Source organism: Felis catus, chromosome E3 (assembly GCF_018350175.1).
Source record: "Felis catus isolate Fca126 chromosome E3, F.catus_Fca126_mat1.0, whole genome shotgun sequence".
Taxonomy (NCBI): domain Eukaryota; kingdom Metazoa; phylum Chordata; class Mammalia; order Carnivora; family Felidae; genus Felis; species Felis catus.
Window position 1 is genome coordinate 3360815 of NC_058383.1, and position 24426 is coordinate 3385240.

Consider the following 24426-nt stretch of genomic DNA (forward strand, 5'->3'; position numbering starts at 1 on the left):
TTTACCTGGAGCATCAATTGCCATAATTTCTAGCCTGTGAGTTGAACGGTAGTATCCGTAGCAAGGGAGAATACCTTCAATTTAGGCTGGTTTTTTAAAGATCCTTATTGTATTTTAAGGAGGAGGGCGCAGTTGTGATTTTCAAGATAAATACCACTGAACAGACTGCGACCCCTTTCTCTCTTATCTCCTTTTTTCTTTCTTCCTTCTCTCATGTGCTCAAAGCATTTGTTAAGTTAATTTTCTGTTTTCTCCAGGGACTCAGGATTGAATTTCTCTGTTCTTGGTTTTATCTTTTAGAGACACTTTGCTAGTTACAGATTCTGTTTGTGAACCGCATGCTTTGTAAAGAACATCTGATTTTCAGCAGGACTTGAGCCTGGCACATAGCCACAGACACACCCCAGGAGCCGAGCTGTGCTACGCTCCAGACACGTGTCTGTGAAACTCATCCAGGGAAGAGACGTTGATATTTTAGGAACAGATATTGACATCTATGTGGAAAATGTGAAGTTAGGTTCCTTCAATTTGGCGACCGTCTAGTAGGCACTTACTGTTTGCCAGAGGCTGTGAGCATAAGGGGGTTTCTGAGCATCACGTGCCTTCAAGGAGTTTGCAGTGGACAGGGCACATCTGCTCATGTGAATGCCCTTGTCCGAAGGAGATAGGTTCCCATCGTCCTGTTCCCCCGGAAACGATGTGTGAGCCCGGGAACGAGTGCACTCATTTACTTCGATGTGGCCCCAGGAGGTACAGGTAGAGGGGTGTGTGAAGGAGACGGGGTGGGGAGAAAGATGCCACTACGGGGATATCGGGGAGCCCATCGCCTCTGGGAGCACCTGTCCTCGGTACCCAGGAGTCCTCGGGAGGCTGATGAAAAGCCACTTTCATGCCACTTATGTTTTAGTGGTGGGGAACAGCTTCCAGGGACATTAATTTGCTGGCATCCTGGCCTGTCTATCCGCCTCGCCCTTGTAGGCCAGTGTAGTGGAAAGCCCTGACAGGTTATTGTTTTTCCCTTTTGTAATGCAAGTGGCTGACTTCAGCTGTGATGCCCAGGCACCAGTTCAGAGATGGCTATCTTGGAATAAACACAGGCCCACCTTGCGGAGCTGGATAAAGAGCCCGCTGCCTCCCACATGGAGTCTCCTTTATTTCAGAGCTCCGAGTTGATCTTGATAACTGACCACCTGGGCCACTTTAAATTCCTGCTTTTATGTCTTAAATTCACCAATAAGGAGTGAGTCTGCAAAACCCAGGCCCCCACCGTCAACCCCAATAAAAGCAGAAACCCCGGCAGTGCTCTCTCTCTCTCCCTCCGTACCTGAGGCCGCCCCGTGTGACCCCAGGTATGCTGTGTAATTCCCAAGCCTGTGAAGATTAAGCGTGCATTTTTTCAAAGTTTCCCGATGGACACTAGAAGACACTAGAAGGTGTCTTCCACTTGTCATGAGGACCACAACAGCCGGCCCTGTCATTACCCTGGTTATTGACAGGCTGAGACCAGCATGAACGACCAACCACTGCCCTGACCAGAGAACGACCTCAGGTGGGACCCCCCCCCGGGCCCCCCCCCCCCCGTCAGGCACTGGCAGGAAGCCCTGGGTTCACACATGAGGGGTGAGTGACAGAGGCTATGGGCAGGACATGGGCGGCAACCGCTTCCAGTCATTTTAACAGATGTAGAAAGTGTACCACACGCCTTACCCCATGTACAGCATATTCGAATTCAAAACGATCAAAGAGGGGCGCCTGGGTGGCTCAGTCGGTTAAGCGTCCGGCTTCGGCTCAGGTCATGATCTCACGGTCCGTGAGTTCGAGCCCCACGTCAGGCTCTGTGCTGACAGCTCAGAGCCTGGAGCCTGTTTCAGATTCTGTGTCTCCCTCTCTCTGACCCTCCCCCGTCCATGCTCTGTCTCTCTCTGTCTCAAAAATAAATAAACGTTAAAAAAAAAATTAAAAAAAAAAACAAAACAAAACGATCAAAGACCTAACACTGTAAAACCCTTGGAAGAAAACACAGGGGGAAAGCTTCACGACATTGGATTTGGCAATGACTTCTTGGCTATGACACCAGAAGCACACGCAACCAAAGGAAAATAGACAAATTGGACTCCATCGAAATGAAACATTTCTGCATCACAGCACACCGCCAACAGAGTAAAAAGGCAACCCACGAAATAGGGAAAAAGTGTTTGCAAATCATATGTCTGATAAGGGATTAATATCCAGAATATATAAAGAACTCCTACAATTCAACAAGCAACCAAGTACACACACAAGCAACCTGATCTAAGAAACCGAGCAAAGGGCTTGAATAGACATTTTCCACACATGACGTTTAGACGGCCACAAGGCACATGGAAAGATGATCAACTCGCTCATCATCTGGATAAACAAAATGTGGTCCCTGCAGACAGCAGAATATTATCCAGCCTCAAACAGGAAGGACATTTTGACAAATGTTACAGCATGTGTGAGCCTTGAAGATACTGTACGAGGTAACATAAACCAGTCACAAAAGGGGTAAAAACTGTATGGTTCCATTTATATGAGATACCTAGAGTAAAACTGGAGATAAAGAGTAGATGATGGTGCCAGGGGCTGGGGCTGTTGGGAGCAGGGGTAGTGTTAAATGGGGACAGAGTTTCCATTTGGGAAGGTGAGAAAGTTCCACGGATGGACGGTGGGGGTGGTTACAAAACAACGTGAATTAATGCACTTAAAACTGGTAACTTTCATGTTCTGTAGATGTAACCACAATAATAATTTTTTAAAACGTCCACCACATGTACAAAGAGGGCAGATCATCGTAACCGAGGGCCTTGGAAACTTTCATGGAGGAAGTAGTCCCAGGCCTGGATGCGTGGGTGGGATTCAGGAGGAAGCAGTGCGGAGGGGGGCAGGGGGTAGGAATAGAGAAAGTTGTCACAAGTGGGGGCATTCGGGTCCGAGGGGGACAGCCGGGATGCATCAGAGTGCCGCGTAGTCCGGTGCGATTGAAGCTCAGGAATATCGAGCCGTGGAAGAGACGCTATGACAGAGGCGACCGTGGTCACCTGGGACCTGGTCTCGGCTGGCATGTCAAGGAGGCTCTCTGGGGAGTGGCCAGGGGCTCCAGAACAGGATGGTTCTCAGTGAGACCGCTCTCATGATCTGAAGGTGGTTACTCCTCGTTCTGTGACATCCGGAGTTCCCCCATAGACACAGGAAGGACAGACTTGTCCCAAGGCCTTCACTCTGTGTTAACTCAAGAGGCACCGGCTGAGCACCTGATGAAGCATCAGGCACTGTCCGAGGCCTGGGAGTGTAGCCAGAACAGAGCAAATGCAAACGCCCATGCTCCCGGTCTTGTGGACTCGTGCAGAGACACAGACACAAACAAAACTAACAAGCCCAGCAAGCGGCACGTCAGATGGTGTTAAGAGTCAGGGGAGGGGCGCCTGGGTGGCTCAGTCGGTTGAGCGTCCGGCTTCGGCTCAGGTCATGATCTCACAGTTTGTGAGCTCGAGTCCCGCGTCGAGCTCTGGGCCGACAGCTCAGAGCCTGGAGCCTGTTTCGGGTTCTGTGTCTCCCTCTCTCTCTGCCCCTCCCCTGCTCGTGCTCTGTCTCTCTCTCTCTCAAAAATAAATAAAACATTATTTTTTTTTTTTTTAAGTAAGGGGAAAAGCAGAGCAGGGCGGAGGGTGGGCCCTGTTGCGGAGCCCCCCCTGGCTTGCAGAGGCAGGGGTCACCAGTCGCCGTAGCTTGTGTCTTCACAATGATGGCTTGATGGCCATTAAGAAAAATCAAATGTGGTTCTTATCCCTCCCTTACAGTTTACTAAATGTACCAACCGCTAAATATTTTGTGTCTCTCATTTGAACTTGGAGGAGAACTCTTTTCCAGAGAGCTCTTCAAGCTTGGGGTTGAAGGAGGATCAGGCCTTCAGGGTCCCCTGCCAAGAGGTCCTGCCTTTTCCCATTGTCCTGGCTTAATGGCCTCAGATGGGTGTCACTTGCCCTGGTGGGCTTGGGCTCATGCCCAGACTTGCATGTTTGGCAAATTTATTCAAGGGAATTTCTTAATTAAAACTAAAAGTGATCTGTTATTGTTCCTCATCACAGTCTCAATAATTTGAGAATGCCATTCAGAATAGTGACGTCAACTCATGAAAAATCCCTCATCTTACCACCCCCCCCACCCCGGCCCGCCCAAACCGCCTGTAGTCCAGCTTTTCTGTCGGTGATGGCTTTTCTGTCATTACCTGGTAGATTATGCTCACATGTGTTTAAATAAAAAGATCTGGTGCGATCTGGATCACTCCAGTCCCCAGTCACGCAGTTCCTAAATCCTGCCTTGTGTTTACCCACTTGTGCGCATCCCCAAATAAATAGAGAAATAGGCCCGCTGTGCCATAGTCTCTGTCACCTTCATTTTCCTCCACCCAGTAAAAAGCTGATGAAAATACGCACCGTGGTACGGTCCGTGCATTTCCGAATGTGCGTGTTTTCAAATATATCATAAACGAGAAGAAAAGAAACTGCTAGATTGTTTGTCAAACTGTCATATTATTTTATTTATCGTCTCTTGTCAATAGACGGGCCCAGAAGCGTACTGAGATAAAAACGGAAGGACACACAAAGATAAACTTGTAAATGGGATAGACTGCTGTATTTCCTCCCATTTTCTCTCCCTCCTACCGCTGGACAGTAAACAGGAATTGGGTCAGCTGGCACCCCGTCCTCGCAAGGGAACCGCGAGAGCGTTTGCGATCGGGTTTGCCCCAGTGCTCGCCCCCAGCCCCGCACGCCCGCCTCCGTCTCGCTGCACCACCTTGACGCCCACGCGGCCCCTGACCGGGCTCCGGCTGACGGGACCGGGGACGCAGCGTCGAAAAGAAAAGGAAAGGAAAGTGTCCTTAGACACCTCCACACACAACAGATTAGTAACCCAGAAATTAAATTCAGGAGGTGACTACAAATGAAAACACGAACTTGGGGGTAGGCAAGAGGTGGGAGGAACCTTCTGCTCGGTGAATTTTTTTTCTGTCAGGAGACATGGCGTGCTGTTTATTTCACTTGTCACAGTGGCCCAAGTTCTGCCGCGAGAAAATCACCTCACGACGTCCTCGGGAATGACCCGGTCTGCCTGCCGCTGGCATACCTTTCACTGTAGCACATTTTAATTTTTTTTTTTCAACGTTTATTTATCTTTGGGACAGAGAGAGACAGAGCATGAACGGGCGAGGGGCAGAGAGAGGGAGACACAGAATCTGAAACAGGCTCCAGGCTCCGAGCCATCAGCCCAGAGCCCGACGCGGGGCTCGAACTCACGGACCGCGAGACCGTGACCTGGCTGAAGTCGGACGCTTAACCGACTGCGCCACCCAGGCGCCCCTCACTGTAGCACATTTTAATGAAACAAATAATAATCTTGATTTCTAGGAGTTCTTGCAAATGCACATAAATCGTAGAGAGAGACTTGGGGGTCTGTCAGTCTCTTAAAAATATGTACCCCGGGGGTTCAGCATGGCAGGGTTCGCGCTGTTGAGAGGCTGGCTCCCCGTGGTGGCCAGAGGTCAGACACACCTGTTGAGACGCTCTTGCAGGCAGGCACTAATCCCTTTGCGGAGCGATTTTGATAATGCGGAGAAAGATGACAGTCGCCAAGGGGTTGCAAAAGCAATTGATAAACTGAGAAGCCACCTGATTTTCTTGAAGTGGAATATATTGGAGTGCTTTCCACCCATCCCCCAGAGGAGCACCAACATCCCTTGCTATGCATGGGAGAAGGTCAAGAATCATGAAAGACTGACTAATTAAATTACGCTTTTTTCTGTCAGAAAGCAGGTTGGGGATGTCCCGCGCCAGCCTGTTTGCAGAAACCGAGCTGCAGAACTGAACAAAAGAGCCCCCCAGCTCCACGGTGTTGTGCTGTGTTGTGCTTACGGTGAAGCCCTGGTCGGCGGAGGGCGGGGTTTTCGCCCGTATGTAGCCCTGCATTCCTTAGCAGCTGTCCCCCAAGGTACAAAGATCCGTCTTCAAAAACTGAGAAGTAGCCTTGATTTTACACGTGGGATTTCCTGTCCACTTGGAAGAACCCATAGCCTGAGCTCTAATTTCCTTCGTGTGGTAAAATCTCCTCTTTCTTCCCCTCTCTGACCCCTTGCTGTCCCTTGTGGACCTCTGTGCCCGCCCTCCACAGGCTTTTGTCCCGGGCCTGCTCTCTGCCCTTCCTACTCTCACAGAGACGTCTTCTCATCAGAGTTTCGGTCACCGTCTGCGAGCCGAGCGACCGATGCCCTCTGCACCTGCCCCCCTACACGCCCCACGGGCACCTGAGGGGAGTACGGCCCCTCGTGCTCTTCCACCCTAACATGCCAACGTCATCACCCCCAGTCCTGCTCTCTCTTCCGTGTTTTCACCCCTGAGTCGCCGTGCCGTCCATCCGAACCACTCAGGCCAGCAACTGGGAGCACTTCATATAAACCAGCCGCCCAAGGCCCCTCTGTTCTCTCTCCCTCCTCCCTTTGGCCTCCCACCATCCCTTACTCGTCTCAACCCCTCCTCTGGGTCCTTCAGTGACTCCGTTCCTCACTGGATCAAGTCCCCAGCACCAAGCAGGGCCATGGCCTTCACCTCCGGGTCCGTCCCTGCCACACCCAGACCCACTCACCCTCCAGAGCAACTCGTACCTTTCCAAAACAGTCTGGACTGCCTTCTGCCTTCTTTGTCTTCCGTTCCTGAAATGCCTTTCTTTCCTCCTCTATCTGCTGATTGCCTGTCCATCTTTCAAGGACATGACTCAGGCTTTCCTAATTCCCCTGGCAGAATTAACTCACCGGCTCACACCCACCGTGTGCCGCTGTCCCCCTCCCTGCACCTCTCCTACCCCAGACAACCCAGTAGGACTTGCTCTGTTAACGGGACATCTTCCTCCACTAAACCCACAGCCCCTTGAGGACACTGACCTCGTGCAGTTAAAACTGAATCCCCAGCGCCGTGCCTGGCCGTAGCGGGCCTGAAATAAGAGATTATCAGTGTTGCTCCTGCCCTGTGGTGGTAATCCTCTGCTAACAGTAGCCAACCTGTTCTATTTGGGCGAGACGTAATTCTTCATTTAATGAGTACCTGCAGAAGGGCTGGTATGGCCAAGGCACTTCGTTCATACAAAGATGAATAACGCGTACGTCCCTCCTTATTCCAGAAGGCGGGCAGACCTACGCGCACATCTGATGTTGCGGTGAGATGAGAGCCACGTGGTAAAGGAGCCAGGGTACTGACTGTGCTGGCTCGGGCCGGGGGGGTCAGGGTGGGGGGCGGTTCCCTGTTGTTGCGTCCGGATAGCCGGCTGCCTGCGTGTTAAAGCATTTCTGTAACCGCCGTGTCATCTGCACACCACAGCCCATACGTGTTGCTGTTGTTATTGGCGTTGAACAAAGAAGACCAGGGAACGTGCCGCTCGGCACGGGGAGCCTTCGTTGTCTTTTACTCCGGTTTTGTTTTCGACCCCGTTTTCTCTTTTGTTCCTCCAAATTTGGGGCCAGCTCTTTTTGGAGCAGGGAGATTCTGAGGTTTCGAGCCATCCTGTAGACTCCCATTACCTGCTGGCTCCTTGGTGGGAGCTGTCTTTACAAAAATCAAAACCCCATTGCTGGAGACACATGAGGAGTTGAAGAGCCAGACAGTCTTTCTATCCTTGGGCTGTGCGACAGCTATCACACCAGTTTCTCCTCTGACACAGGCACTCCTCCCGGAAAACGTCTGCTCTTGTGTGAGAAGGACGTTCGGTTTGCTCATTTCGTACATGTTCACATGAAGTCATGCACGGGTTTCATATCTCAGGGCAGATGTGACTCGGCACCTTTTGGTTGAGGGCAGCATTTGTGGCTCATTATTTTGTGGTGTGGCCCCGGGAGGCACATGGGCTGTGCAGGTAGTGGACCGACGACCTTTGAGCCGGCTGCTGCAAAGATTTCCTGAGGCCTATTTGCCACGAACATCCTCTGTGAATCAGGAAATTCAAGACTGTGGTGCTAACAGAGAAGAACCAAAATGCAGGATTCGCTTTCTCAGATGTCCTGGAAAATTCCACTTCTTTAAGGGCACAGGCTCTTTTTGGAAAGAAGTCTACATTTTTAATGAGATGTTGATATCTGTGTAAGGAGGGCGCAGGGAAATGTCTGAGTGCTCGCAGCCCTTAGCGCGGGCTCTGCCTCCGGGCTACGAATGTGAATGGAGCCGCAACCTTCTCAAGGCTTCAAGGAGGTTTCGCACATTCATCCACACGTCCTTGGTGAGAAGCCAGGACATCAGCCCGAGCACCTCCAGGGCACCTGTGGAGAGGTCAGTGCTGGCGGAAGAGATGGGTGGAGCCCTGGGGCAGAGGAGGGGGTGACGGCTTTGTTCCCAATTCCCAGGACTAATAAGGAGCCCCCGCGTTAATAAGGAACCCCCCGTGTTCATGCAGCGCCTTCTGTGAGCCGGGCACCACATGTGCGCACACACCTACGGGCATACACACACATGCACACCCACATTCGTACACATGCAGGCCCCCACTTATAACGGCCTCGTGATGTGCTCACGGTTTTACAAATGAAAAAGGTAGGGCTCGGAGAAGTTAGGTGACTTGTTCCGAAACATTTGGGAGCCGTGGTGGTATTTCCAGGTTGACTGGGCTCGAAACTGTCCTCATCAGGACTGCGCCTCTCAGCTGCCGGGCACAGGGGAGCGTCAGCGGGGACGGTTGGGGGCAGGGAGAGAAGCTTGGAGCAGAAGGACCTGGGATAGGGGCCGGGGCGAGGGGAGCCTGATGGGGTCTGCTTCCAGGGACCGGGCAGGCACCTACTCACCATGCCCACGCATCCGGGTCGAACAGCGGAAGCGAGGGCTGGCAGTCAGCAGCAAGCGTGGGGTCACTGCGTGCCCTCAAGATGGGCTGTCCTCACAGAGAAACTTGGGGAGATAGGAAGTGGGGGAAGCGAGGTTTGGGGGGGCGGGCGCCGGGAGGGATGGAAGACCGGCGGCCCCAGAAGTGGGTGTGCGCAGAACGTCCCTGGTGTCTGAGGTGCGGGCCGGGTGCACGCCCTCAGGGGCCTCGTGTCCCCGGGCAGCCATCTGGACGCGGCGTCTGGACTCGCCCGCACGCTGCAGCGCTGGGCCCCGGGAAGACCATCCGGGCAGAAACGGCGACCCCAGTAAGGGAAAGTCTGTGCAGCCATCACGGCGCAACAGTAGTGGCTTTTCTGTCGCTTTTAAAAACTATGAAGGATTGTTCTTTCTTTCCGCCCGTACCAGTGACTAGGAGTGTGGCCTAGAACCAGTGACTCCCAGCTAGGGACACTTTTACCGCAGGGCGGATGTCTGGCAATACCAAGAGACCTCTGTTTTTCACGTTACATCCCGAGATCTTGTTTTTCTTATAGGTAAATATGTCGGTTTCGACCGCCTTTACCCATTTCCCCCACGCCTGCCTCTGGCAACCACCGATGTGTCCTGTGGCTGGGAGCTCCACTTTTGCAGATTCCACGTGTAAGCGCGATCGTACAATACTGTCTTTCTCTGCCTGCCTTATCTCCTCGGCACGATGCCCTCAAAGCTCATCTATGTTGTAGCAAACGGCAGGATTTCCTTCTTTCTTTAATGGCTGACTTATACTCCGTAAATATACCACAGTGTCTTAATCTGTCTACAGATGGGCACGTAATTTGTGTCCGTGTCTTGGCTGTTGTGAGCGTGGGGGCCCAGACACCTCTTTGAGATAGCTCTGTCGTTTCCTTTGGGTCTATACCCAGAAGTGGGATTGCCAGATCCCGTGGTAGTTGTCGTTTAAGTTTTATTTGAGGAGTGGGCAGAGGTTCCCATCCTCCTTTAGAATATTGCCCACAGGCCTCCTCGATCTGACCCCTCACCCCACACGTCTCCCCGTGCCCTCGGGGCTCCAGCCTGCACCCCCAGTAGCTCCTCTAACAACCCCCCCCACCTCCCGGGCAGTGGGTGCCTGCACCACCCTGCACCCAGGTGTCTTTACGCCAGTTTTCCTCCCCGCGCCCCACCACCACCGCTGCTGGGTCCCCTAACCCCGCGTCTCTCTCCTAGGACTTTCCCTCCCCCCTAAAGTGGCACAGCAGAGTGTTTGTCCCTTACCCCGCTTCATTCGCTGCCTTTCTACGGGTCAGTAGTTCAGGTGAACCTTCCTGTTGTTTGAGACATTTGATGTTCTTGAAGTGTACTTTTAATGCTTTTTTAATGTTTATTTATTTAATTCTGAGAGTGAGAGAGAGCAGGGGAGGGGCAGAGAGAGAGGGGGACGGAGGATACGAAGCGGCCTCCACAGTGACGGCAGAGAGCCCGATGCGGGGCTCAAACTCTCAAACCACGAGATCGTGCCCTGAGCTGAAGTCAGAAGCTTAACCGACTGAGCCACCCAGGCGCCCCTAAATGCACTTTTTTAATTAAACACAGCCTGGACCATTTCCCCTCGTCAGCTCTGTAGTGACTCAGGGGTTCCGTGGGGAGACCGGCTGGGATGAGGTGCTGTTTCGGTGCTCAGGCGCTGTATTCCGGTGGCCACAAAGAGGCCTCCGTCTAAAGCGGCTGCCTCTGGGGCTGCACGGTGCCCGTCCGTTGCTGACCTCTGCTGACCTCTGCAGAAAGCCTCTTCTGAGTCAACACCTTCACCTCAACCACCTAAAACCAGCCTGGGAGATGTTCAGTTGAAAACACCACAGTAAAGTCTCCATTAAGGAAATGCTTGGGGGAAGGCGTGTTCTAGTTACTTAATTTCTGGTTAACTTAGCACAACCAGAGTTTTTATCAGGAGTAAACGGCGTTACGTGAAAGGAAGATGATGGATTCGGGGTGGAGCCTTTCCTTTTTTTAAATCCTTCCTCTGCCATTTGAACTCCTATGACTTTGGGCCTCAGTTTCCTCGTCTGTGAACGGGGGGCAGTCGTAGGTGTTTTCTGGTCTCGTTAGATCAAATGGGGAGACGTTTATAAGTCATTTAGTGATGTGACGGTGGCTACCTGGGAACGTGGGGAAGGATGGTTCCCTTCCCTCTTCCCTTGTTTTCATTCTTCTCGGAAGTAATTCTTAATACGTCGGCATATGGCGTTTAAAAGTCCCGTGTTCGTGTAGAGCATTGAAGGAGAGGGTAATATTCCCAGTGGAGGCAGCAGTGACTCATTATTGTGGAATATTTATGACAAAATAACCAATCATTAGGGATTTCAGGTGCTTTTATATCTCAGATACTATGGAATAGCAGAAATAAAGAGGTCGCTTTCCTCTTTTTAAAATGCTGGATATTCTTCTTTGCATCTTTTTTTCTAAAAATTGAATGTGGGGAAAAAATTGGCAGATAAGTCTGCGTGACAGGCTAAAAATGGCAGATAAAGCACCTCTAATACTCCTGTCACTTAAAAAAGAGGCAAAAACCTTCTAAAAAGCAGCAAAAGACTGAGAGACCGAGGTGCGCAATGACAGAAGAAAAGAGACAGGACAATTCGCAGGCAGGAGACGAAGCCAGCTCCCGAGAGCAGCTGTCAGATGTTAGGACGGTGGCCACAGGGGACGAGGTGTCAGCCTGGGGACACCTGGCGCTGGACCACGGAGGGGCTAATTGCGACACGGAGCTGGAGACAGAGGGAGGAGTTAACAGTTTGTCTCTGGAACAATCTACTTCGTACCCCGCTGCTGTATGCAGAATTCTCAGCAGCCAAACAGGACAGACATGAACACAGGGTGAGGTTCCCCTCCACAGAGGACACATGGGACACATGGCTCAGGGGAGAGACCTCTGCTCTCTGGGATTCAGGGTGTCTTCAGACAGTTCCAACATGCCACACCAGATGGTCACACGGGGGCAGGGGCGTTTCTGCGCCTTGTTAATCCACGTGCCCAGTCAGATTCGATTGAAATTTAAAGACATTTTTTTAAAAGAAGAGAGCGCTCTAGCATTGTGTTCTGTCATGAGCACCGTCCCTGCTGTTATTGCGAGATCTGGATTCTGGGCACTTCAGTAAAATTTTGCCGAAAAGTGGTCACGGCAGCTTCAACAGCAAATGCATAGCGTTACAGCCAGAAGACCGTGCTGTGATCTTGCTGGTGGTGGTTCCCGTAAGGCAAGGACACCTCGCCGGCGGCCCCGTGCGTGTGTCACGGATGCTCCGTTTAGGAACGACCGCATTTCAGCCTGCAGCTCTCACACCCACTCCTTCAGCCAGTGTCCTGTGCCCCGAATCAAATCCAAGCAGTCACTGGACTTGTGCCGCCAACCCCGCAGGGTGAGGGCCTCCCGAGACAGGTGCGTGGGCGTGCGCGAAGGGGTTTTGTGGAAATGGTCACCACCCCACTTGAAGCACACTTAGGGGCCGCTCCATGTTTCGGTGTGGCCGCGACCCGTGACAGAGTGGCGCTGCTCTGTCCCACCCGCCCCCGGGGAGCTGTGAGCTCGGCCTTGGTGCTTCTCTGTCCCATGCACGGTCTCCCGGGGTCAGCGTGCAGTCGAGGCCGCCCGGCCTGGGGCCCGTCCTCCCCGGGCGGTGACAAGTGCTGAGCACGGGTTTCCTCTTCTGCCGCCGAGGCGGAGCGGTGATTAATGCCAAATTAGCACCTTGCTCGGTGACCTTTCAGCATTCACTGCTGCCCTTCTTCACTTCACATAACTATTTGCAAATATTAGCTTCTCAGGTCATTTCTCCTCATCAGCAACTTTCACAGATGACAGGCAGGTTGTTAATCTGATTGGCAGTCGGCTCCTGTCCTTTGCCCCATCACGAAAGTGTCTGTACTCCGGCGTGTCGTCAGGAATCTGGTAACCAGCCCAACGGTCTCTCTGCAGTTAGAAGCGGAGAGCCTCAGGAGGAGGCTGTCAGAGAGGCCCTGCGGGGCTCACTTGGGAGGCAAAGAGGCCGGGAAAGGAGAAGGCCGCTTCAGCCTTCCAGGAGGCCCCGGGACACTGGGAAGCCGGCCTCCATCAATGTCATCGGTGTTCGGTTAAAAAAAATTAATTCGTTGGCCCTGCCTGCATCAAGTTTTGTTTTTAGTTGACGCGAACCTTTCATTCAAAACTCACATACCGCTTAAGCAATGAAACCAGGACGCAGAGCTGTGGAGAATTAGTGGTGATACAAAGCCAGTCCTCGGTTTCCCTACCGTTCTCCCGGTGGCGCCAGCCCGCTGCGGTCGGGCGGCCAAGGACTGGTCCCTGCCAGAGCCCCCCACGCTCGCCGGGGCTCTCCAGCGTCAAGCGCTAGATGAAACATTTCACATTCGCAGAACTTACATTTATTTTTATTTCCAGTCTCTGCCGTCTCCACCCTTTATGGAAATTCCTGTTCTAGAAATGTTTGATCCGTCATCATTTCCCCTAAATAAACAGCGGTAAAGTGTACTGTGGGTAGTTTGATTTCGATGCTACATGGATTTTAGAGAAAAGTGGCAAAAACGTGTGCGGGTTTTTTTTCTCCCTTGTCACCAGAAGTAGGAGCTAAATTATTTATAGTTTGATACTCGCAAAACAGAGGTGGATTCAGGATATTTACTTCTCCGAGAAGAAAAAGGGATTGAAAGTACGCGGGCAGAATAGAACCCTTTGTTGATTGAATGTGTTTGCTCCGGGGAGTCCCCTTTGGGCCCAAGTACGAGAGCCGGCCACTTTCGAACACCACACGTGCCCAGCAGAGTGCCCGACACGTGGAATATTTGTGGAACTGAGCAGATTTGAAAGTAGTGGGGGGACTAGGTGACTCAATAAGCAAAGTCTTAAGTCAATAAAAAAATAAAGTCAGCAAGCAGTTCGGAAAACGTTCCTCACTTCACAGTCCTGAGCCACGTGACGTCCAGGCGGCGTTGTGACGCTCTGGTTCCCTCGATTTCTTGCCAGAACGTACCCTTACCGGCCGTGGGTTTCACACCAGGCTCCCACGGTCGGATAAAGGCCAGTGACAGTGTCCTCGCCCAAGGGCTTCTCACGGGGAGCGCGGGGGGAGGTTGGGGTAGGGTCCTGACGCCCGGGCGTCCCGTCTCCGTGGCTCGACAAGACCCCCTGTTCATCCTGTTCCAGTCTCCACATCCTCCCTACTTCGGAGGGTCCCATGGTCTTCTGCTTTCTCTGCCACAGGAGATGCTGGCGCCCCCGAAACCGTGGCTCCCGTCATTGTGATCTCCCCAGGCAACAGAAGTGTGGTGGCCGGGTCCAGCGAGATCACCTTGGAATGCGTGGCCAACGCCAGGTATGCTGCCGGTCGCCCCCTGGGCCTACAGAGCCCATATAACTGCCGTGAGGTTTATCTGGAGTGGAAGGACGCACCACACGCGTGCTCTGCCCTTGTAGCAACGGTGGCCTTGTGTGTCCAGCGGGGCTATGAGCACAGCGGGCCGGGGAGACAGGGAGCCGAATTCCCAAGTCTGGTGCCACAGTACTTACGTTGACGGTGATGTTCGTGCCGGAAAGCACCGCTTTTCAGTTTAGCCGTGGGGGACTGTGGAGATCCTCCTCCTCGGAGACTCCAGACGAGGGCGAGCCAGGAGTGAAATCCCACGGGGGCACTGGAAAGAGTTAATCCCTCCTCTCCTCCGCAGTCCGAGGTGCTCTCGGCCTGGCTCGTGGTGGCTCCAGAATCGAGTTCCCGTGATCATGCCTCCCGTGTAGCCGTGTCCCCTAGTAGTATTTATTTTAAACATTCTTTTCCCGAGCACATGGAGTCGTTAGCACTTATGGTCCATTGCTGCTGCAATTAGCTCTCCTTGTTCAGTAGCCCTTGAGCGCAGTGTATTGTTGACGCATGCCGCAAGGGAGCACAGTTGTGTCTGGATTGATTTTTAAATGTCCACTGTTCAGCCCGCCATGGTTCCTGGTAGAATTAGCTTTGTCAGGCTTGTGCTGAATGCCTCAAATTATTGTTATTGCCGTCTGCGTGACTCACAATTATCGTCACTAATGCTCTCCCAGGCCTGTTGAGTCGCTGAGCGTGAACTGGAAGAGAAACGGGGTGAGGGTCACCAGTGGGCTCCACGGCTTTGGGAGACGTCTCACCATCAGCAACCCGACGTCCGCGGACACCGGGGCGTACGTCTGCGAGGCGACACTGACGGGAAGCACTTTCGAACCAGCCACGGCGAAAGCCTTTCTTTCTATCATAGGTAATGCTCAGCCGCCTAGCATCACCCGCAGCCTCAGGTGGCAGTCCCACACGGGCACGTCCTGGGAAATGGCACAGCGACACCCGCGTTTCACCGGCTTTCTTTCTCGCTCAGGAGATGAGGGCGCAGTTAGATGAGCTTCCAAAGTCACCCCGCTCTTCCTTTTCTGAGAACATAAACCCCTTAAATCCAAAGCGCTGATATTCTGAGTACCTACTAGAAGTGGTATTCTGGATACTTCCGATCATAAAGCATGGGGGATGGGGGGTGAGGTCCTTGTGGCGTAGATCTTGAGCCGGCCCCTGCACCACTGAGCTCCTCTGTTACTCTCACCGGGCTCTTATGATCAGTTTTCAGAGATCTTTTGACCCAGAAAAAGAAACTTCTGGATAATACCTTTCATGAGGTTAAAAAGTGGGAACAGAGCCGCTCCCCCTAGAACGTGTGCCAAGTGTCATTCCTGAGCCGAGGAGAGCGAGAAGTTAAAATGAGGCACACGGGAGTCGCGGTGCACGCTGGCGAGCATCGGTGCCCGGGAGGCGTGCCTGGTGCGGTGGCAGAGGGAGGCCTCGCTTTATTTTCGGATTGCGAGAAGATGACACTGAATTGTGAGGCAGGTCCTTTATTTCTTACGTTCTTCAGTTCCTGTAACACTTTCTGGTCTTCTTAGTGGCTGCGGTCACTGTCGTCGTGACCTGTGCAGCAGAGTGGTAGCCGCAACAGGTAAGAGGTCCCCTGGAGGCCGACCCCAGGAAGGGGGATCTCCACCTCCTCTCTCCTCTTCGGGAAGAAGAGAGCCAGAAACGAGAAGGGTCAAATCCGCAGAGAGCCCCGGGCAGGGTAGTGGCTCCTCACGTGACATATTTTGCCGTTTACCACTTCACAAATTAAGAAAAAATAAAAGCTCCTATTTTCATATGACATTGGCCAGAGTACGGAGAAATCCTACAGAAAAGGCCGTTTGCCCAGAGTGCATCACGTTCCTTTAAGTCATTGTGAAAAGGCTCCACGGCCTGTGAACGACTCTGTCGAATACACGCCAACCTTTCAGCCCCTCCGAGCGGAGCACAGAGATTTTTAAAGTATCGGGAAAGCAGGCCTGGAGACCCACACCGCTGCTGACTCCATGCTGGGGGCTGTGCTGGCTCTCTGGCTGGCTCGCTCTCTGTGCCTTCGAGGCAGAAACACCACAGCCCCCTTCCCTGCGAGGACTCCCCACGAGGGTCTGTGTGTAGCTGTCTGAGCACAGACAGCACAGAGCGAACCAAAATTAAAATTTGCGGCATGGAAGTCTCCAGGAGACAGCCCTAGATTGTGTTAAAACATTTTAAGGTAATTTAAACAGGAGAAGAAATTTATCTTCCTAGAAACCAGAATGTTTGTTTCCATCATAATTCCTTTTAAAAATATTCAAGTCTATCATGTGAACTTTGGTTTTGCATTTACAGCTGAATTCCGAAGCAGATTGCTCTGTATTCTCTAGAGTTCCCGTCTCTCTGCATGTCCTGGCTTTTAAAGGTATACAGTCTGCGAATGTAAATGTGGATTTACATCCCCTTTTATTCACAAGAATTTGCTGTGACAGGTAGGATTTTGTGGTTGAATCACCCCGGAAAAGCCCTGAAGAGTGCCTCTGTCAATCCGGAGCGGCTTGGGAGATCACGGAGGGAGGGTCCCCAGGCCCCGTGGGGCCGGGCAGGGAGGTGTCCCTGCACAGGCAGCTGGAAGAAGGCGGGAGCGCCCTGGCTTTCGGTCACTTTGATCGCGCACTGATGAGACAAGACAGACCAGTGGCCGCTCTTTGCTCCGCCTGTCAGCCTCGCTGGCGTGTCGCTCGATCTCTGAGGTTTAAAGGGGATCGCGGGGGTCTGGCCGCGGGCAGTGTCATACCTGCCGGAGGTCCTGGTGACTCTGCGTGACCAGGAACGCCGGCCTCCTGGGTCCATGTTCCCTTCCACAGCCTCCTCCATAGCCTCCCCCGTCTCCCTGCCACTCACACCCCATGTGGTGAGGCAGACGCCTCCGTCCGCCGGCATGTCCCCTCGCCCTCCCTGCCTTGACCGCCAGCGCCGCCATTCCTTCGTGTGGCCTTCCCTGGCCCCCGAGTCCAGCCGCCCACTGCACAGGGCCAGGCACGTACCACGCGGAGCCCAGGCACTCACCACGTGGCAGGTTGGAACACAGATCTGACAGACTGCCGGGTGGATAGCAGGTTGGAGCACGGGTCTGACAGACCGCTGGGTGGACAGTGGAGCTCCCTCTCTGTTGTGATGGACATATCATTTGGAGGCCGTGCTCCATCTTGGCTTTTCCCAGTAGATGAGCCGACTTGGTCACGTCCTCATTTCAGCTGCCCTGCCTCTCCCGGTGGCGTTTCTGTCACCTCCCAGGTAAACCGTGGCCGTGAACCTCGTCTCCCTGTCTGTGTCTCTGGGAGGCCGGCCCAGCACTCTGCGCCCACAGACTCTGAGCACCTGTGCCTACCTGTGCTCGGGATGAATGCCTTTCCGCCCCAGGCCCCACCTCACCTGGTGGTGAGTCTGTGTGTCCTTCGAGACCCCTCCCCGAGGTCACCACCTGCTCCAGAGCGTGCGTGCGGGCATCCTGGTGGGTCAGCCGGGCACTGCATGTAACAGGGCGGGCTGTGGGGACAGGCCTGGGCTCACACTCTCCCAGCACCACCCACTGGCTCAAACGAGGCCCCCTGCCTCTGTTGGTCTCAGTTTCCACATCTGTAACACGTAGACAAGGTAGGAGATCGTACCGCTTCCTACCGTGAGCAGTAAAAGGCAGTGCTGGTCACAGAAGCACTAAAACGGTGGCTTTGTTGGTTGGTGGTGCAACTCTGTCACAGCACGGGGGATGCTGGTTGTTTACCAGCAGCTGGTCACGTGGCACACGTTTTCCACAAGTAGTGTCTCTGAAAGCAGGATGTGTCTCACAGTCCACGGCAGCGTTTTCTCCTCTCTTGGTGGTAAATAAGACAGCGATGCCTCTTACCTACGACTGCAACGTCTCAGACGCGGTGAGACATATTGCGCCCATCTTCCGGTCCCGACCGGCAGACCGATGCTTTCTCCTGTCACCACCGTTCACGCGCTTGCCCTGCTCCAGTGAGCGCCGGCGTCCTGGCACGCCGGCCCCCGCTGCGCTCACACACGGGTTGGGGAGGGTGGGTGCAGTAGAGAGCGGTCTCTGGTTTGCACACGCAGATCATCCAGGAACTCCGATACCGTAACTGTCATCAGAATCACAAATCACACGTAACGTCTCTTGGCTGATAACAGTACCACAGTCGCGAAGTTCTACCTGTACCGAACTGAGAGCGAGCCCCTCTCAAATGTCCGAACCCCAACATAAAATCTTCCCTTCCCCCTCTCCTCCCTTCCTCCCGTCTTTCTCTTCCTTCCTTTCCTCCACTTCCATGTATCGAGTCTCCATCTCTGACACCGTATGGAGCACCGGGGGCAGAGGGGTGGAGAGGTAGCCATGCTCCCAGGCATCAGGGATTCTCGTGCGGGAGGCAGCCCCTTCACGAGGCTCTCACAACTCAGCACAGTGAGTGCGAGGCTGTGGGGAGGGGCGCCCTGACCCTCACACGGCAGGTGCAGGGGGCAGAGGCTGTCTTGGCATGTGGCCAGAACAGAATCCTACAGCGAGCCGAACCCTCTCGCGCTGCCCTATAACTCATTCACGTTGGTTTAGGATAAACTCAAGATGTCTCCTTTCTGGTTTTCCAGATGGCCTGTGTTAGAAATACCCACGTTAATCATTGGTGCCCCGTCACAGCTAGAACTTCTCTGTAGCACAGGTCATGGCCGAATGAAGCTCAGAAAACAGAGCTGTTACAGAGCTGTTTCTAAAGCGAGGAAAATTCATACAAGGCGAACAACCAGCGGTGTTTGGGTCGTTTGCCCTGTGTGCAGGATTGGCGGGCTGGCCATGATGCCCCAGGAGGGAGCAGGGAGGGTGTTCCTCTGGGGACCGTCTGTCCCCCAGGGCTCCCAGGCCGTCTCTGCCCTCCTGCCCACACACCAGCCGTTCGTGGAGGGCACAGCGTGTGCGAGCCCCTGGGCTGAAGCACTGGCGTGGGCCAAGCGCGAACAGGGAGGATTTGCCAAGATGAATAGGACACGCCTGCTCCCCGAAGGACTTCAAGGATTTAAGGTCTTTGGTAACCTCCAGTGTATCTCTCTCCAGCAGACAGTTTTTGCGTCTCCTCTGAGACTGTGCCGGGCGCTACCAAGACGGCGATGAGGAGGACGCCGTCCCTCTCCGCGGAAGCTCCAGTGTGGAGGGGGACCCTGCCCGTGGAGGTCGGGGGCACTGTGCAGAAGAAGGGTGCTAGGGCTGAGCTCACGACTGACACGGCGTTTGTCCACAGCTGCCTCCTGCATAGAAGCTGGAGCCCAGGGGCTGCTCGGGTCCCCTAGTCCCCGCGGACGGGCTCAGCCGGTTTCTCTGCTGCTGGTGTCAGGAGGCCAGCGTCAAGGCTTTGAGTGGGCTGGGCTCTTTCCTGAGTGTTTTGGGAGAGGATCTACCTCCAGGCTCCCTTGGGGTGGGCGGAGTCTTGTGCGTGGGCTTGTGCGTGGCTTGTGAGACTGGAGTCCCCGCATCCTTCCTGGCTGTTGCTCGGGGTCACCGTTAGGCTCCAGAGCCCCTCCCCCTGGCCTGGGCCACCTTCTTCTCCACAGCCAGCAGCACAAGCCAGTTCATCTCCTCTGCCAACGGCAAGGAAGCCGCTGCTTTTAGGGGCCCCGGCGATGGGACTGGGCTCACCCAGCTAATCCAAGGCCAGCTCTGTGCTCTAACGTCGACGGCCTTAATCACACCGGCTGAGGCCATCTTGCCATGTAGCCCTCGTGACATGTTCTCAGGTCCTGGTGACTAGGGGGTGGACACCTTGGGGCCATTCTTCCCACTGCAATGGACAGAGACACCAGGTGTGGACGATGGTACTAGAAGGGCACACCGTGGAGTGAGTTGGCCATTCTGGAGCTGAGAGGAAGACAGAACAGGGGGCATGCGTGGGTCTTGTGAGCCCTACTCAGGACCGGCCCTGCAGATCACACTTGGGAGCTTTGGCAGGAGAGTGTGACGAATCCTTGGTGCACACGGACCGTCTGCCATAGCTGCCTCCACGAGGCCAGAATGAGTGCTTGAAGTCCCTGAGGTTTTGGAGGGTGGAGAATTTCACAGCGACTCCGGTCTTAGGCTTCCAGGGAGACTTCCCATCTCCTGGTCCAAGACTGGGCAGTGGGGGTCCCTGGGCGGATGTGGAGGACGATCAGCGTGGCCGCCATCTCTCAACCCGGGATGGGACCGTTTCCTTGATGTCTTCGTATGGTTTCGAGAGAGAGGAAAGTGTTAGTTGCCATCCCCAGTTTTATTGGCTGCAGTCGTGGCAAAGTTTTGAAATTCCGGTGTGCACCACTGTTGGCAGTGTGCCCTTTCTAGAAAGGGTCGCTACCAATCAGCTGAGACACACACCTGCCCCTCGGAGGTTAAGTGGCCGCAAGAGTCTGTGCGCAAGACAACTCGTTCACGACAGATTTTCCCCAGTACTCAACCCACAGCCCTTTGGTTGTGAATATGCTCGCTATGCCCCCCGCTTTTTCCCATACAGCTGACTACGTGTAAGAGTAGGCAGGAGTCCAGAGAAAAAGGTCTTCTGAGCACCTGTTGAGTTATGCTGATACAAAGGGTGAGCAGTGAGAGAAATCATCACATGCACATGGTGGGGGAGGCACGACCATCGCAATCAGAAGCTGTGCAGGCCTTTTCAGAGTCTTGGCCACTGCACACCCACTCTGCTTTGCTCAGCCACCTGGAGAAGTTTCAGGAACAGGGCAAGAGTAAATGAACAAACACGCTCTGTCCGTGCCATTCCTGGCCTTCCTCGTTGTCCGCCTCTAAAACCTCCCTGGTCATCGCCTTCAGAGGAGAGAGACAGCGCTTTGCAAGCTTTGGCCGGACGCCCTTGCAGACTGTGCCCGGGGAGCCTGACGGCCATGCCGCTGGTGCTGCAGAGGGTGTGGGGCGAGGCACCCATGGTAACTGTGTGGGGTCGGGAATGGCAGTGTTCGCAGATGAGTGGCCTCGGCCAGGCCTCTGATGCCCCCCAGCCTGAGAGCCATGCCTCTGCTCAGCTCCCGCCAGCTTCGGGCCACCGTGTGGAGAGCACCCCAGGTCTCTGAGCCCGGGCTGGGTGCTTCCCTGGCACGTGGGGGAAGCCTTGCAGCGTCGCGGAGGAGAGAGGGGCGACACCAGGACACTGGCCCGGTACCTGGGGAAGGCTGTCTGGTCCTGGACACGTTGACCATTCATTTGTGTGGGTTTCTATCATCAAAGTGCACTTCCTCTTGGATGAATCTCACGGGACTTGGGCCAAGTGAAAAAAACCAGCTCCAAAGGTCACATGCTGTGTGATTCCGTTCCTGTCACATTCTTGAAATGACAGAATTATACACGGAGAACAGAGGAGTGGTTGCCGGACGCGAGGGATGGGATGTTGGGTGGCCATGATCGTGAAAGGGCAGTGTTTGGGACCCTGGGGTAACGGACCCATTCTGCCTCTTGACAGCGGATACAGAGGCCTGCACCCTGGTAACATCGTGTAGGGCTAAACCCTCACCCGCGCGTGCGCGCTCCCGCATACATGTACAAGCAAGACCGGGGGCGGGAGGAGGGTGGGAGGAGGCCAGGTCACCTGTGTCACTGTCAGTACCTTGGGTGTGATGTTGGACTGTAGTTTTTTGCAAGAGGTCACTGTTGGGGCGAGCTAAGTAGAAGGTGCCTGGTGTCTCTACTATTTCTCACAATGGTGTGGACTCTACAATGACCTCAAAATACGATGTTTAATTTAAAAAAGGAGAACCGTAATTAACCAGAGGCAAATGTTGACTTCTTCACTTGGTCGTTTTTTTTTTTTTTTTCCTTTTCCCTCACGTCCCTTCCATCGGACCATGGAGGTAGATATCGACTTTAACATTCACTGATGAATATGGGGCATGACCTACACACAAGGGCCTTGACGGGACGCTGCTCCTGCATCGTTAGAATACAAATATTGCTGCTGTCATGATTATTGATGGAGGAAATGCGGCTGAATGTGAACATTTGAGTGTATGCAGTGAAGACCGCCTTGAAAAGAGACTGTAAATCTCTGCGGTGTGTCTTTAGGCCCGGTCTACACACGACCAAAGCCCAGTGAAGGGGTCTGCGTCCTCCAGTGAGGATGCCGCCCTGGCCTCAGCCAGAGCAGGTGTTCGGGCAAATTGTGGCCGCCTGAGTGGCCCCGGTGATTGCAGAGTTGGGGCCACACTTTACCCTCATTGAGAGACCTTCGGTCTTTGCCCCTCGCTCACTTCTCGGAAAGGGTGTTTCCCCTTCTCCTTTCCCTCTCTTAGGCTCCGCTCTGTTTCGAAGCCCCCGACGGTATAGGAGGCATGCCAAGCTGTACTGTCTACCTTCAACACAGTTACGGTGAAAATAATACACTCTGGGAAGACCGTGCCCAGAAATTAATTATCACGCAGCAAATGAATGCTACAGCCTTTTGTTATCGTGATAATGAAATCACTACCGCCTTCATACTGGATGAATCTGGCCACACCACTGTTGAAGTTTCGCTGAATAAACCGAGAAAAATATTGCAGTGTACTCTCCAAGGAGATTCACTGTTTAATACACCCACTATTTTTTGTTGAATAAGCGAGGGGAGTATGTAGAGATATACAAGCAGTGGACTTTCCTCTGCAACTAAAGATGGATGAGGGGCCCTTTTTCTTTCTTCTCTTACCTATTATTTAGCCTTCCATTGAAGTAGTAAATCTATATTTTGGAGAAGAGAACTGCTAAGACTTTAAAGAAATATGTTAATAGGCTGTCATGACAGAGGCCCTGACACAGGCCGGATGCCTGGCTGTGGCACTTTATTTGACATGCTTCATGCGTTGGTGCTTAGTTTAGATACTGAAGCAAACTGGCCTATAAAATACTGTGCTGTAAATATAAACCTTTATGAACCTCTTGGGATCGTCCTTCTAAAACGTGAATTAAGATATTCCATGATTCAAGCCCATAAACGAAAAAGTAGCCATCACCCTGAGTAGTAATTTGCTTTCTCAAACCTTAGAATATAAATTGCCTTTGGCCTGTGCTCGCCGAATTCTGAGTCTATGTGCATGATGGTAACTAATGAACTTTTTGGAAATACTTTTCAAAAGGAGTCCAAGCTTTTTCAGGCTATACAGGTCATCTGAAATACACCTCTTTTGCTTAGGGGTATTTTTTTTTCTTGTTTAAAGAGCCACCGTATTTTACCGCTGAGCCCGAGCGTCGGATTTTAGTGGACGTGGAAGAAACCGTGGACATCGTCTGTCGAGCAATGGGTGAGTGTGGGGAGGCTGCTCCCCACGCAGCCGTGACGTGGAGGGGCATTTTCCAGGGCGGGATCCTCATCGTTATGGGGACACATATTGACAGTGACGTCAATCACAGGGCCTCTGGAACATAGCAGACCTCTGTTACTGGGCATGTGACCTTGAGGCAGGTTTTTGGCCTTGCTGAGCCTTTGCTTCCTCCCCTGCAGAGCAGAGATAGTACCTGTCACCCACAGGAGCGACAGGGAGGCCTTAACCCCATCCGTCCCGACAGAGACAGACAGTCTTGTCTTCCAGTGCTCTGATTCCACCAGTGTGCCCCCCAAGACTTGGGGCAAGAACTTCTTTCTCGTCCGTGGGGTGATTGAGGCTCACGCCTATGTGTTCTCCTTAGTAAGAGAGATGGTTTTAAATTCTTTGCACAGGAAATTCTTCCTTTTTTTTTTTTTTTTTGCCTTTCCAGTTTTGGGTTGACTTTTTCTTTGTTATTCCAGTAATTTCCCCCCTCGTCCCCATGCCTTGATTATGAGCTGTCCATAGTCTCCATTGCCTGTCAGGCAGCACAAATAATTATACTAAAACCCATAACTGAGACAAGCTTTTTAAAGGCAATTTCATTAACAATAGCTATGCTAGTGCTCTGGAAACTGTCAGTGAAAAAGGACATTTTTTTAATGTTTAAACCTGTCCATCTTATGGCTGGGTATTTTATTCTAAGAGCTCGGAGAGTAAGGATTGCTCACGATTTTGTAAATCTTCAAAACAGCTTCATAAAAGAGATACTATTATCTCAGAGTACACATTTGAAAACAAGACCTTAGAAAGCGAGGGTAAGTAACGTGCTCAAGGCACAGAGCCAGGGGGATGAAATGAGCTACTTATAAAATCATGGCCCGGCATCTCGCATGCAG

General features: G+C 53.1%; 1 protein-coding gene across 2 annotated transcripts in view; it reads left to right on the top strand.

Moving 5' to 3' along the window:
- The window catches only part of SDK1 (sidekick cell adhesion molecule 1), a 553233-nt gene that overhangs the window by 301348 nt on the left and 227459 nt on the right, over positions 1-24426 (top strand). For both annotated transcript variants that reach the window (XM_045047350.1, XM_045047351.1), the window contains exons 6-8: positions 14110-14221; positions 14941-15131; positions 23441-23524. In XM_045047350.1, the coding sequence (XP_044903285.1) occupies positions 14110-14221; positions 14941-15131; positions 23441-23524 (387 nt within the window). The remainder of the gene's footprint in view (positions 1-14109; positions 14222-14940; positions 15132-23440; positions 23525-24426) is intronic.